Source organism: Neodiprion lecontei, chromosome 4, assembly GCF_021901455.1.
Source record: "Neodiprion lecontei isolate iyNeoLeco1 chromosome 4, iyNeoLeco1.1, whole genome shotgun sequence".
NCBI classification, from domain to species: domain Eukaryota; kingdom Metazoa; phylum Arthropoda; class Insecta; order Hymenoptera; family Diprionidae; genus Neodiprion; species Neodiprion lecontei.
The window spans coordinates 1,591,896-1,607,821 of NC_060263.1; the positions used below are offsets into that span (position 1 = coordinate 1,591,896).

Here is a 15,926-nt window from a genome sequence, read left to right on the forward strand (position 1 = left end):
TCCGTTAACTATTCGAGTGAATGTACAATTTTTATTCCATTGCCTTCACAATTTATGCAATAAGGGGTTAAAAGCGGTTATCTTAATGCAAACGTATCAAAAAGGGGTTGATTAACCAAAGCGAAAATCGACTCACCCTGACGGGGGCGAAGATCTGGTCGATTTTTATGTTCTCGAGGCGATGCTCCTGCTCGCTTTTGTGAATCAGCTGTAGATGAGGCTGAAAATGAGCCGGGCAGAGGGTGCCAAGAGGTAGAGGAGCCGCCCACGCCGGAAGGTGGGGTGGATCCCTGGTCCCCAATTCCCTGTAGAAGGTCTTCAAGAATCTGCAACAATGCCGTGAGAGAGGATTGGTCGATGCAACAACTTATGTACATAATCAAAAATAATCCGAGGGATATTTTTCTTCTTGTATTATGCAGTCGGTCCTGGTCTGGATATTTCATAAATCGATTTTTCTTAAATTTTATTTCAGTAATGTTCATACATTCAAGTATATGTGCAGAAAATTTCACGTCAATTCAACAAATATTCTCAAAGTTACGCGTATATTTTCAAAGACGCCCCGGAGCGTATGAAAGAGCTTTGGAAACTTTCAACGCGTTTTTCTCAAAATAATGTTTTCAAAGCCGGTGAGCGAGATTTCTCGGAAACGGCTGAACCGATCAGTATCAAATTTTTATGCAAGCTTTATGAATATATTTTCCAGTCCTTGATCGAAGGCTTTTTCTCGCCGATAAATATTTTCCATTTCATAAACAGACAAAGGCGAAATTTTTTTTTGAAAAGCCACCGTTTTATGAGAAATTAATGCTATGCATATTCGTTCGATCAATGATCAGATAATACCTCGTATTAACTAAATCTTTTTTGTTTTTTCACTTCGGATGATCCAGTCCAGAGATATCTTGCTCACCGGAAGAAGCCTTCTTTTAGAGGTGCTCTAGCAGTTTTAAAAATCATTATTTTTGTAAATAAAATATATCAGAACAAAGTTAAATATTACCCCAATATATACATAACTTTTTCTATCAATAAATCGAAATACTGTTGCCTGGTAAAAAATCCTTGAAAAATCGCTGTTTTTTTTTTTTTTGGGCCTCCTGACTGCGTACAACCCCTCAAGATTACTGCAATTAGTAGCGAAAAAAGTGCCATGCGACCGAATCATGGATGCAGCGTCAATTCCGTTCGATTTCAGCACGAATTGAAATCTATTCCTCCTTCCACCACGGCTGAGGTACTCGTGTAACCTTTGATCTACGCGAAACCGGATTCGACAAATGTTGACTCGGTTGATCAGTCAAACGAGATACCCACCCCGCGCACCTCGCGGCAAATGTGCTTCGGTACTTTATACCGTAAACATGATATGGTAATGCCTTCTTCCGCCAACAGACGACAATGAACCAAGCTTCGCGGTTTTTTATTCCTCATTTATATTCACTTATTGATTGCTTCTTTCTTTTTTCTTGAATTTATTTACCTACCGCAGAAACGATGCCTTGTTGGACGGAAAACACGCTTCTGTAATATTCGCACAATATACGAGTCCGATCCCGACTTCGCAAAAGTACGTTCGACAAATTTCAATTTGTAGAGTTTTGCACTCTGCGGATCGTCGAAGATTAAACGATGTTCCGGTCGCAGAATGCCGGCCGAGTTTCGGTCGAAGGTTGGATGGAAACTGTTACAATTGACAAACGGCTGACTATCCGAGTTCGGTTCGCGAAATTTCAAAAGTCCGGAAACGCGTTTTAGTTCAAAGTTGCACCGTGCCGTCCGGATTTTCGGTCAGTAAAGACCGAAACCGACTACTTTCTCCACTTCGTTGCTCTCGTTAATTCTAAAGAAAAAAAAAAAATAAAATAAATAGACAAAAATACACCGATTCAAGCTAACCTGAGCAATCTTCCAAGCGGATCTCTTTCCGGGGATGAAGGTCCTCCGACTCCCAGACGACGAGACGACGCTCTGGCGCTCGAAATGTAAGCCGTTGGTGCTGGTGGCGGGCTGCAAGGTGGACAACATATCGGACTTCCGCCTCCAGGTGTTGAGAGGGTGTAGCTTCGCTCCAATTCCTTAAACAAGCCATAAAAGAGACGGAAAGTTAACTTCCTGCCTTCGTAGATTCAACTTTCATTTCGTTTATTTGTTTTTCTCTCAATCATATGGTAAAAACATACATATCATTTGCAAGCAACGAATTACAATTGTGATAATTTTTGACTGAATTCGGTTTAAACTGCTATCTCTGGCAGAATAAACGGCCAAATTTTACGCAACGAGTGTTAATTAGGGGCTCGTGTTTTTCTCCTATTTATTACCTAATGCTGACCGTGAGGCTTTCTTTATCGTCCTAAAAACGAGACGGAACGGGAAAAAATAAAAAAAGTAAAAAAAATAAAATAAAAGGAACAAAATAGTCCTGGAGGTAAAACCGGGCGAAGACTAATTGCCTGGGATTAGACCTCGTTGCTCTAACCGAGACCTGCTGCTGCTGACCACTTGTTATAATGAAAGAAAACTGCGGTAAGAGGAGCTTGCGCATTATTAACTGCCCGCAGTGAAAAGGACCCGAGAGCAGGAACCACGTACAACTATACGTGTAAAGTCTTCCTGGAAATTGAGATGAAATTATATTTAAAAACTGCATGAGCCACTTCGCGGTGAAAATTGGGGTAGCAAATTTTTTCGTATTTTATTCATAGATCCTCGCGAATGCGAATGAAATGCTTGATAAGTGGATAATTAAGCGATAGGGGAAAATGAATGGAATGAATTAAGAATGTGCGAGTGAATAGAACGGAGGATAAAAATCGAGGAACGATTCCGAGTGTTTAATAATTTCCGATAAAAGCTTTGTCGGATCAGTTTAATTAAACCGGGGGGCGGGGTATCAAACAAAGAATGAGAGAAAATGTAGGAAAAAAATTTGGCATTCCCACGCCGTGAAAATCGTCTCTGATATTTATTCACCGCGTTATCCGTAATCCTGGGATCCTTTGCCAAGAATCGTGAATTTCCGCGAATACCGAGAACCCCAGTTTATAGAACCGGAAAGAAGAAAACTGAACACGGTCCAGGTGGAATGCCGAATCTATATGGTGGAAGTGCTCTCATTGTATACCTATACGCTTTTCGTTGCAAGCTCTGGAAGCGCGGTTATCGCGGAATACGCTATGTACGGGAATAATGAAAGCCGCCGCGAAGCGGGGAAAAAAAGGGGAAAACTTTTAGGGCGAAAGAGATAGCTGGAAATTTCGAGAGGTTGGCTCAAGGAGCAGCTTTCTTGGCGATTTCTTTTCTACCCGATTAAAATATCTGCACATAATAGTAGAATGATCCTGCACAGCGAAGACTGCAGCGGATGAAACGTCGAGAGATTTATACGCTTAACAACGAGAGGTTTTTTCGCGGACGGTGAAAGGTGAATTGATTAAGCCGGATTAAAGCATCGAGTAATTAAAAGATACCGGTAATTAATTGGACTTATTACAGAGCTTTTGCTAAAACCTCGCAATTTTTGCAATTCTCCACAATTACGGATCCACTTTGAGGTTCTTTAGGGTTGACTCAACGTACCGACGTATTTCGGACATTTTTTCCCCTCAGAAAATCAAGTTTTTCACTGACACGGTACCGAGGATGGGGCCAAAAGCTGGGGTGGTGGTTTTGGCCTTTCGGGTGGCTCGAGTGGTTTAAAATATTAACCCGATTCAGAGACGCGGGCAGCAGAAGAAAGAGATCATTTTTCAATGTCCAGGAAACGAATGGGGAGCGAAACATCGACGTCGGCGATGCAAGTTCGCCGTGATCTGGGGGGAAAATAATGAAAAACAAAAAAAAAATAAAAAAATAAAAAAAAAAAAATAAAAAATAACTAACCAAAGCAGGAATGCAAAAAAAAAAAACGTTGAAAAAGCCCGTTTCTCCAGTTCGCAGCGAGTCCGTGACGCACGACGCACACAGCTTAAAGTCTACAAGTTGCCGCGGAAACAATTCCGGTGAAAACAAGACAGCTGTCGAATAAGTTTTCCCTCCTAATTCCCCCAAGTTTTTTTTTTTTTTCTCAGCAGGACGTCGTCCTTCGTCCTCCGTTTGGCGGGTGAATTCTTCAGAGGGTTCAGCGATAAAGCATACCTCCGCAATCTGTAGGCAACAAGACTGTCCCTCAGGCATTAAAGTCCACGTCTCGGTTGACGGGAGAAAAGTCTTATAAGGAGGGGGTGAAAGCTCGCCGAAAAGTTTCATGCCGGGGGTAAAAATCGCGATTTGTTTCGCGCGCTCTCGAGGCCGGGCTGTTTATTAAGCTCACTTGTAAGCAGGCATGATACCTCGCTGAGAGCAAAAAGAGAGAGAGAGAGAGAGAGAGAGAGAGAGAGAGAGAGAGAGAGAGAGAGAGTCAAGTCGAGAACTCTCGTGCTCACTGAGTGCCCTCGGCGCTCTCTGCACCTTCGTCGGAATGATAAAAGAACGAAGGGAGTCCGCCCTCCACCCCTTTTTGAGTGGCAGTAGCCATTCTCTTCGGACTTCAGAATCCTCACCTTTGTTACTCTTGCCCTTCTCTCTTCCTCTCTGAATAACACTTGACTCCAGCTACCGTGTTTTGCAGCTCGCTCGATATTTCCGTGAGGGATGATGAACCGAGGGGCTGAATTTGAAATCAGATTCAGAGGGGATGAAGTTCCGAAAGCGCCTAATTCCGAATTATTTGATCGCGAAACTTTAAGTTAAGAAATCATACTTTGAAAAAACAACAGAGTTTCGAATGGTCGGAAGGCCGATGGTTCGAAGTTCCGGAAATTCATGTTACGGTAGAGCAGAGTTACAAAAAGTAAAGTTACCATAAAGTAACATTCCGAAAATTAAAACATAATCGCACAGCGCGGTTTACTCGACGAGTGGGTGTAAAAAATATTGGAAAAACCGAAAGTCGGAATGACCAGGGTTACAAACGTAAAAATATGGAAAATCCAAAACAAAGAAAGTGGTGAAATTTCACCAAGCCAGAAATTCATGGAACTAAAAATCTTGGATCACTCGGAATTTCGATGCTTCAGATTTTCAAATTTTCTCATTTTCGCACTTTCGGAACTTTGATGTTCCCTCAAACTTTGATTTCTTAACTTCAAGTTTCGCCATCAAATATTTCGGAATGTGGCTCTTTCGGAACCTTTCAAATTCAGAATTTCAACCCCGTTCCATCGAGTTGCTGCAGTCTGGTTTATACTTGGAGATAAAAAAAAAAAAAAAAATCAAAAACGATCGGTGATTGAGTACGTTTCCGGTCCACGGAAGATCATCTTTTACCGGAAGCCGCGGGCCTTTTTGGTGCTGACAAATCCGCGAATTATAAGGAATCAGCGTGGTTATCTTATCTCTCAATTTTTCTCCCCCAGACGTTTCGCTGTTATTACAATATGCAAATGTTGTCGGTATCGCTATTACTATTATTATTCTTATCATTATTATTATCCTTCGACGTGCCGTATACTTTTTTCTGTATATCAGTTATTATACACAGCCGCGTTAGGCGATTGTGTTCGGCGATGTTCGACGAGCTGGCGCCCCGCAAAACTACCCCCAACCCTTCGAACAAAGTCCGCACATCTACGCGGGACATGACGAACACAGATCGAACGATGGACATCGAGGGTTGTGTACGGCCGGGAAAAGAGGAAGCGATTTTTATCTCGCCCCACGAAGGGTTGAAGTTCGGTAATATCCACTTTGATTCCCTAAAACGACTCCGATATTTTGCCAAGGATGGAAAATTGCGGAAATCGTATAAAACTCGATGTTAAACGGTAATAAGAACAGCAAAAGTGGGGAAAAAAATATTTAAAAAAAAACGTAGGACAAATATTGACAAACTTTTTTTTCCAAACCGTATACGTTTTCGGTTTACCGACTTTGAGCCTGGTGAAAATTGCACCGTCGTTCCCTAAACGGTCCGGATGTTAAAACCGGAAGCTCGGAACTGCAAAACGAGTCAGTGTATCGTCCCGAGTTTTGTTCCCAACTCCTATCAACGATATCCTCGGTACACGCGCTGCTGAATATTCACGCGGTGAAAATATTCTTCCCTCCGCTCGGTGGCGTGACGGTTGGAAAAAATAAAAATGAGGAACGAAAAAAATGCAAAAAGCAGCGAACGCAAAGAGAAAGAAAGAGAAAAGGAAAAACGGAGGCTGAACTCGAAGCACGTACGTTGTATCACTCATTCTCCATTTTCCTCTTCAACTAGACCGCCTGCGGTTATATACACGAAATTTACACAACGGTTGGGATAACATTAAAATGTGGGGTGAATTTTTCTTTTTCTCTTCCCCGCCCGTTCTACTTCCTTTTGCAGAAGTAAAAATCTCTGTTTTACAATGTTTGCGCATTTTCCTTTTCACTGTCTTTTTTTTTCTCTACTTTTCTTTTCTTTTCCATCTTTTTCTTTGGGTGGGGCTTAAAATCTCGGAAGAGCGAAAAGTCGAGGAATCGACTGGTCGAAAACCCGAAATTTTCGAGACACGAATTTTGAAAATTACAAATAATCAGTGCAACGTAATGGGGAGTTTCGATAAATCACCTAGTAGAATAACTGTTTTCCCAAAAGTTCATTTAACCAAAACCTCTTTTATCTGAAAAACCATTTTCATTGCAGTCTGCATTCCCGAATGAATAAAGCACAGAATGTGAAGATGTAGAAAAATGAAAGTTCCGAAATTAAAAATTGAGATCGGCTGATACTTCGGACAGACTTCGGAGACTTTTTGGTCTCCCGCAATCTTCCACCACTGCTCGCAACACCGATTCACCCGTTTCCAATTCATTTCTCGCGAGTTATCGATAATCAATTTGGTCAGGTGACGCAGGTATCGACGCACATGCGAATTCAATTCGCGAAGGACTGTAAGACGAGCCGTAACGTAACGCGACGCGTGCAATGTGGACACGTCACTAACACCAGACGTATACCTGTGTATAAAACAAGTGTGTTGAAAACTTTACACGGCAAGCTGATATTATATGCTGCAAAATAATACACCTGACGTATAATACATGAGATGCTGTTTATTCGAGCCGTTGATGTACAAACTATCGCATATCAGCTTGATTTCTGCCCGCACGGTTTCTCCTTTACTCGCTACCGCATTTGCTTTTTTATTCCAATTCCTTTTCGTTTTATTATTATTATCACCATTATTTCTCCTCCCTCTCTCCAACTTTTTTCCTTTTTTCTGCATCGTCTCCTGTTACTCGTGTCAACATTCGTACTCTCGATATATCTGCACCGTGTAACGGCGGTGCAACATGCATGCAGTTTTTTGAAAATTTTTTTTTTATTCTGCTCCGTAAATTTGATATCCAAGATTAGAACATGCAAATTCAACACGGGAGGATAAAAAGAGAGTGGAAATATATCCCGGGAGGATAATTCACGGTTTTTTTTTTTTTTTTTTTTCTTTTATTCAACATTTTTGTTGCATTTGTTTCGCCGTTTATACGCATACTTTTCAGACACCTTTTTTCCTTGGGGATGGAAAATTACACGTCCGGAGCACCGAGCCGACCGATCGAAGATCTCGAATGTCCCTTGCGGGATATAAAACACATTGCAACCGGCTACGGCTTTTAGATCCCCCGAGAAATTATAGAAGCATATCGCCTTGCGACGGTTATAAATATTCGCACGTGTATGTCCTACCTGTAATAAAATGCGGCTAAAATTTTTCGAACAAATTCAGTTACGTCTATGCCGTGTGTACATATTTATTTGTGACACGTTACGCGTGACAATACGAATCGGAAAATTAAATTATAATTTCTAAATACGTCGCGCTTTAAAATTTAAATATTAATTTACATAAATTTGAGAAAACCTGTTTTTTTTTTTTTTTCTCACCATGAAAATAAGGAACAAATAAAAAGATCAGTGCGAGGAGAGAAAAAAAAATGCTTTTCGTATAAAATTTTTCAACGAATAAAGCTATTCGATCAATTCGAGTTTCTTTTGAAAGCCACAAAGAACTCTGTTTTGTGTTTGAACGCGTATGAAAAAACAAAGTATATCCGAGTTCCACCTGAGATGTCCGGTTGCGTTTTTTCGAAGACGAAAATCGGGGCATCGTTTAAGGATTGACACGTCCAGGCAGCACCGCCAAAGGAATCATCGATCCTTTCATTCTTCGTTCGCAACAAAAGCGATTTTTGACGAAAGTTTGGCGAATTATCTCACCACGTATCAGAGAGCTTTTACAGCGTCGTTTTATAGGATATTACAGGTTCTAGGAATGAAGTTCAAAATTACAGAAAATCAGTAAAATGAGAACGACGAAACGTAAGAAGTAAAAGAAAATGAGTTAAAAACAAAAAAAAAAAAACCCCCGAACAAGTCTTAAAATCTGAATTATAATTACTTCGAGTCAACGAGGCTTGGAAGCGAAAAAAGGAATCAGTAAAATCGGTACAGCGATGAAAATAAAGAACGAAAAGAAACGAACCGTTACGGTCTCTGTTCACTGCGGTGTCACCGTATATAAACACGTGTATTTGTCCAGGATCCGTTGGTCCTTGAGTCCTTTCCACGGATGTTCGAAAACAGGACGTTTCACGATCGATCCGACGAGTGCTCAATGTGTGGGTGAACCTTAATACACGTGCGTACATGTTGCCGAGGAAGTTGGAAACGCTTAGCCGCGTAATTTTCGCTTCCGAATCGGCGCGGATGTAGGTGTGACAGACACGCATTCACACACGGCCGAAAAACTTTTCCGATGTTTAAGGAGCGAGGAGGCCGAGAAATCGCTGCGTCAATACCGGCCAAGTTTCAAGAATTTTCTCGACACGTTGTGAAAATTGCCTCCTCGAGGACAGAATTTCCGATCGCAAGGATCGCGGCTTTAGGTTCGGCCGTTGCGTTATATACTTTTCACGATCTATTCGGCGAATGTTGTTCAACGTCATTGTCAAACTTTTCACCGTGATAGCGAGAAAAGTTTGACGTGTAAAAAAGTTGTTGCTAAAATTTAAACATCTCGTATACGAAATATTTATTCAGTCTCAACGATTCACCGCAGAGTTCGGTGAGTTATACGAGGGGTTTTAAATTGATGGATTATATTTCAAGTAATATCGTTGCGTCTTGTGTTGAAATTTCAAGTTGATACGGGTGTAAGTGGAATTTCTCAAAGTTTAGGATAAATTTTCCGCAGCGGTTTTCAACAGCAATTAGTCCAATTTCAGTACAGCAAATATACTGAGTAGCTCGTCTCCAGATTTCGGGCTAATGAGATAAAACGATACAAACAGTTCAAGTATATAATATATATGTATATATATATACGCACACATATTATATACATCACAAACACGTATCGTATTCTCGGTACGAAATAAGCTTGAGAAGTTCAGAGGCTGAGCCGTGACGTTTTATTAGATTTCACCGAGAAGTTTGTTAGGCTGAACTTTGCGAAAACAGATTTCTGGCAGTTCTGGGTAAAAAAAAAGATGCTCGTGTATAGATACAAAATAGAAAGCTGAAAGATATAGAGAATTGTTGAAACGAAGATGTTCCGATTCATTTGTAAAGGAGAATTTCAACACCTGCGGAATAAAAATAATTCGCTTATTTTATTTAGCAAAATTGACTAATAAGATGAGGAAAGATACAACGATAATTATAACAACGTGTATGAGAGAAAAACAGAGATCGAGAATTTTCGGCCGGATATAAATCGGTCAGACTTGTCAATTTCTCGGGCGTAAAAAAGAAAACTTTCACGACCCCTCGAATGAATTTTAACCCTGGTTTTGGCGAACACGTAGATACGGTAAAATTTTCCGACACGGGAAAACTCGTGTGTCCCTTTTCTCCCCTTGCCCTTTTGACCGGCACGCAGGGATTCGTCCCTTTGAAACCGCCGAGCACCGAAACGAGATGCCAAAAATTCTCTGACCCGGATAGTTTGGCCAAACATGCAACTGATCGTATTTTTGTACGATCCATATTTGATCGTGAGCCATTGTTTTATAGTTGTTAAAAAAATTTCAGACTTTCTATTCAGATAAATAAATTTCGTTACGTACCGATCACTTTCACTCCGATTACTGCGAATTAAATATGAAAAATGATATCTCAAGGGGGTTGAAAATTGAAGACATTTCACTTTGGTTCCAACTGTAAAAGGAAGATCAGAGGTGCAGTGGCTTTCGCATTAGCCGTTCGTCCCCCTTTTTCCTTGCGTCTGATGCGGGTTGAAAAGGGGGATGTTTTTTTTTTTTTTATTTTCCTCCCTCTCTTTTCCCCACCCTAGAGGGCGGCGGTGTTTTAAACGGTCTGAAATACGGAGGATCATAACTCGCGGAGTATTCGAAACGCAATAACAGGGTACAGACGGTGTGTGCGCCGTTTTACGAGCTTAATTACTATAAATTGTAGACTCTCGACTCGGCGACGGACGCCTTTTGCCATTAGTGCCATTCGCGTTGCTGCTGCTGCTGCTGCACGTTGCACTCGAGGGAAACAAAGCGCCACTGCTTATTATACCTACAGCCGAGCAAATAGCTTCTGGATTATATTTTTTTACAACTTTAATCTTAAACTGGCAAATATCGAGCCTCTGCAGGTATACAGGGTGGGCGGAAAAACGACGGGACCGATTTTAACTTCAAAGTAAAAGAACGAATCTTTCATTTCGCGTCTGAAAATATGAAAAATCTTCATTCGTTGTTCAGATAGACGCTCTTGGAAAAAACAGATTTTCAAAAAGTCGCTGGGAAAATTAAACAAATTAAATTAACATTCAATATGAACGTTCAACTAAATTTCCTTCTGAAATCGCGATACGATAATTAATTCTGTCGTTTCATATTTTATTCACGATTCAAATCGGTCCCGTTTTCTTTCTTTTTTTTTCGGCTCACCCTATATATTTATATATATATATGCAACGTATAGAGGGAAGATATTTTCTTCTGTGCAGGAATTAAACGACTTTAGATTTCATTTCAGATACATCCGAACTTTCTTCTTCGCGCTTTCGCGATCGTCTAAAGGCTATCTAAATTCTCGCGGGGTTCCGCCCCTCAACTTCTTCCCCGCTGCGCTTTCAAACTCGCTGATTTCAAACATCGGGTACTCCCGGCTTTAGATGGATTCAACTTTTACTTCAACTGTATTTCCGCATTCAATCAAGACGCTTCTCGATGCACAGCAGCTGTTTAAAGCCCCAATTTCAAACTTGAAAGTTATTTTTGGGTAAAATCAGCTCTGAAGTCAGGTCGGAAAATTAACTCTATTCGAACAATGATCGAGGCTGGAGAATGAAACTCAAGCTTCTCGAGTTGGACTTTATTCACAGAATATTTAACGAGTATAGAATAGTAATAATTAGAAATAAGAAAATACTTTCTCACCCTGTATATTTAAACAAGGGTATCTTAGCTCTTCGCGATGAAAGCATGTTAAAAATAGATAAATTACTTGGTTGCTGTGCCAGTTGCTATTATTGTAAAAACAGTATTTTTCTAAACGTTAACTTGAGAGCACTTATTTACTTGGATATAAAAATTTGCCCTGTACCTTCTATGTTTCGCTGTATTTGCTTTATTACTGCAACACAAAGTTACAATAATTGTATACATCGATAGAATTGATTCACGAATCGAAACGTGTGACAATTTGAAGAAAAAAACAAAAAAAAAAAACATTAAAACAACGATACAGCGATGGATAATATCCTTAAAATTATTGACAACGCGATATTAATTCGTTTCAAATTTCCAATTACATCAATAAAATCATAAAGGTTCCGATCGAATATCCTTTTCTCGTTTCTTTTTCTTGTCAAAAACTCGCCCCCCCCCCCGAAAAGCGAGTCTATTTCACCCTTACAGAGGGACGAAGACTGAGAACTAATAGCTGTAACAATTTGCGATCCTGTGTAAGAAGGAGATCGAGAGGGTTGAATTAAGAAAATAATTCGAGTTCCTCGAGGGGCTTGAGGTGTTCGCGTGAATTGTAATCTCTCTTATTACACTCGCGGGGCGAGGTGGGAAAGGGGGGTGTGAGGCGCGGGTTGATTTAGGTTTCAAACGTCTCGAGTCTCCCGGCCGCTTTCAACCTGCTGTAGAATTGCGAAGCATCCCCTGCACCCGGTATTCTCTCCCTGTATAATTGTCTGACGAAATTGAAGACGATTTCAGGTTAATTCGTCGCTCTCCATCCCCCGGAGAAATATCGAACTATCTCTCATCCCGAGTCCCGAAGCGTCTTCGCTTCCAGCCACGTATATTTATGCAGACATATGTACGAATTTCAGGTGTATCGCTTGCTCCGTCAGCGTCGTTAATTAAATTACCGGGACACGATATTCACCCGCTGTACTAATTAACGCCCGCCGGGAAAGATGTGCTTGATCGGATCTCATTACGCGTGGATTGATCCGCCCACCTGAGAAAAAAACTGAGGAAAATTTTTGAGACGCCGGAATTTCCAGCGTAAAACAAATTGTTTTAGTGGGAGTGGAAGATCAGAAGTCATTCTACGAACGTAATTATCGGCCAGTCGGAAGAAAAGCGATTCCAATTTCGAATACGATATAACCTACGTATTGCAGCTAGAAAACGGGGAAATATTGCGATACTTTATTTACTCTTTTTAATTCGCTCCGAAGTGGTTTTTATGAACTTTAAATTCACTCGCCGAAAACGAATATGATATTACGCATATTATACGCCGTCCGGCGAGTCCAGTCGAATTAATCACGCTCAACGGTTTGAAATATCTTCGCGCCTATGTCTAACCGTACGTGGTACACTGTATACGTATACAATGCATATAAAATAGCCACTCCTTGGCCATGGGGTACTTTCCTGGTTAAGGTGAACGGGGGGTTTCTCCTTTGTGCCTAAATATAGTGAACGGATTATCGTCCGCATCGGCGATTACGGTTTTACAGGGTAAAAAAGCATGGGAAAAATTTCTAGGGTGGCCCTTATTTTTTGACGTCACCCTCGCTCGGCTCATCGACGCAAAATATACGTAGGGCGTTAATCAACCGAGTGAAATACGATTTTTACTTAAACTCGTGTCACATGCGTCACACTTGTATGCATATGGGGAATGCCATGCGAACACAACTCTTATTTATCATTTCAAAAAGAACCTCTTTTATGAGTCTCAAAAATTCTTTTCAAAACTTTATTTAATTTTCCAAACATTCCGAGACCAGGCGCATAATGAGCAGATTTTATTTCAATTTTTTTAAAGCACCTTCAATTTTTTTGATCAACCGAAACATCGTTTAAACGGCTTGAGAATGCCCGAAAAAATCTCAAAACTTTGGCTTTTCACTTGAAACATTTATAGACGGGATCGTTATGAACTTGATAAAAAAAAAGTTTAATGTGCCAAAAAAATTGAACGTGTTGAAAATAAATGGGAAAAACTCGGCCCGTTATAGAACCGGTCTTGAAATCTTTTTAATAGAAGATACAGTTTGTGAAAATTTTTTGAGAATCTTAAACAAGGTCATTTTCGAAATGACTTTAAATATTTATGAATAATTGAGACGCTGAATAAAAAATCTGAAAAATTTCAGCGTATTGTTTGAGAGTTGAGAATATTACAGAAATTATTTTCGACTAAATCAGAATTGGCGAGGGTCGGATCCGCATGGAATTCCCCATGTATAAATCATTTCGGTGATTTATTATTTTGGACATATTTTTTCAGCGTTGAACGTAAGCTCGGGGATAAAATCGCGTATTTAATATCCGTGTGCGCGTGTGTGTGAAGCATATTTTGCAGAACCCGCGGCGTTAATCAGACTGTACGGATTTCTGTACGTGGCTCTAATCCGCGGGATGAGCTTTATCACTATGAATTGTTTAAACTCGTATTTTATACAATTAGAACGGCCGTTGAGCCTTGAATTATAACGTGTCAACATTTACCGTGGGAACGGGAAGCCGGGACTCGCGATTCGCGTAGTTTTTAATTAGCGAGGAGATCCGCAATTCACGGTAACGATAAAAAGTTTCGACGTAGTCTCGCATTTTTTATACAAAAATTGCTTGACTCTTGTCCGATATTTTCGGTATCAGAGCGACATTTTTTTTTCACCAACGATAAGAAAGTATTCAACCGCTCGGAGAGAAGAAACAAACCCCGAGAGAACGAGGAAAACGCGTAGCTCCAACTTTTTGATCGGGGAGCGTCTTTTTATGTTTGCCAGTCTTCTTCATAAGACAAAGGAGAAAATTGTACGAAATAAGAAGAGAATTATAAACGATCATTAGCTCCTTTTATACAATCTGAGCGGATTGTTATTAATCAGAGTTGTAAGTTGAGTTAGAATACGGAAAAACGAATGAGGCAAGATTGTATAAATTGTTCGTTCTTTGTCTCTCTGCAAGTTTTCAAAAATTGCAGCATCCGTGTCCTTCACATTAGTGCCGAAATTATTTTATAACGGGACGGGGTTGAAATTCCGAAATTGAAAATTTCTGAAACCGCTAAACTCCGAATGTTTTGGTGGCGAAGCTCAAGTAAAGAAATCAAAGTTTCGAATTGGCTGAAAATCAAGGCTCCAAGTTCCGAAAGTGCGAAAATGAGAAATTCCGAATGATCGAAGATTTTCAGTTCCATGAATTTCTGGCTTGGTAAAATTTCACCAATTTGATCTTACTTTGTTTTGGATTATCGATATTTTTACGTTCGGAATCCTGGTCATTTTAATATCCTGAATTTTGCTCTATCGTAACTTGAATTTTCAGAAACTTGCATCCGGAATTTTGAGCCGTCGGCTTTCCGACCATTCAAAATTTTGTTCTTTCGTGAGAGTTTGATTCATTAACTTCAAGTTTCGCGACCAAATAATTATGCGCTCTCGAACCTTTCGAAATTCGTAACTCCAACCTCGCCCCTTCGTACCTTGATTTTCTCTCCAACGATCGGTTCCTCACCGGTTCTTACAATCGTGCCGTTAAGATTTCTGTAAGAAATCAACTGACAAAGTTCACTTCTGAGATCTGGTAATCGTCCGCTGTCACGATCACCGCAATAAAACTTCTGCTGCGGCATATTGTTTTCTAATTACTCTTCTCCATTATTCGGAATAAATATAAACGTATATTAAAGGAAAAAGCCACCGTTCCCGCCATTCAGCCAGCCAAAAAATTCGATCCCGCGAACCTCGCGTTATCGACATCCTTGTAATAATCCTTTTTCCGTAAGATGCACGCGGGCATTTCTTCCGCGCAAACTCGATCTCTCGTTTCTCTTCCTCGACACAATAATACAAGAATACCGTATCGGTTCTTCACGCTCTGCAAAATGCCACGTGACCTGTATAATGCACTTCGCTATCCGCCGACTGCACTACGTATTATCCTTCACGCTCCAACTCGAGAAAGCAATTCCGGCGACCAGACACCGGAACAAACTCCGGTCACCACCCATGGTCGAAACTTAGATCGCAATCTTCGTGCTCAAAATTCGCTTATCCGATTTTAATAAATTTTCCACCCCGTCTAATTTTATATTTTTTTCGCCAAAACAACGTAGATTTTCTCACATCCGATGAAGATCGGCTGCAGGAATTCACTTCACTTGTTAAATACGCAAGACCTGCACTGAACTCTTCGTTACATCGCACAATATTTTTCTTTCGCCCATTTGTAATGTTTCCCGATTAATTTCGACCCGATTCGAAACTTGGAACGCGGACTAAACGAAAGCCGGCCGACTCCGAGAAGGTGGTCTCCTGGACTGGAATGCAACTCCTCTCTCTCTCTCTCTCTCTCTCTCTCTCTCTCTCTCTCTCGTTCCCCTTTTCTCGCCGCTCCCGGCCTCTGTCACTATTTTAACACGTTTAGTCACCGTTTGTCACGTCACCGCGTCTTACGCTCGGTGATCGCGAAATGCC

The 15,926-nt window shown here is 40.7% G+C and overlaps 1 protein-coding gene across 1 annotated transcript in view; it reads right to left on the minus strand.

Annotated features, from left to right (window-relative positions):
• The window catches only part of LOC107221964, a 72,163-nt gene that overhangs the window by 21,623 nt on the left and 34,614 nt on the right, over positions 1-15,926 (minus strand). The window contains exons 3-4 of the mRNA XM_015661151.2: positions 1,903-2,081; positions 137-326 (exon numbers count right to left, since the gene is read on the minus strand). Of these exons, the coding sequence (XP_015516637.1) occupies positions 137-326; positions 1,903-2,081 (369 nt within the window). The remainder of the gene's footprint in view (positions 1-136; positions 327-1,902; positions 2,082-15,926) is intronic.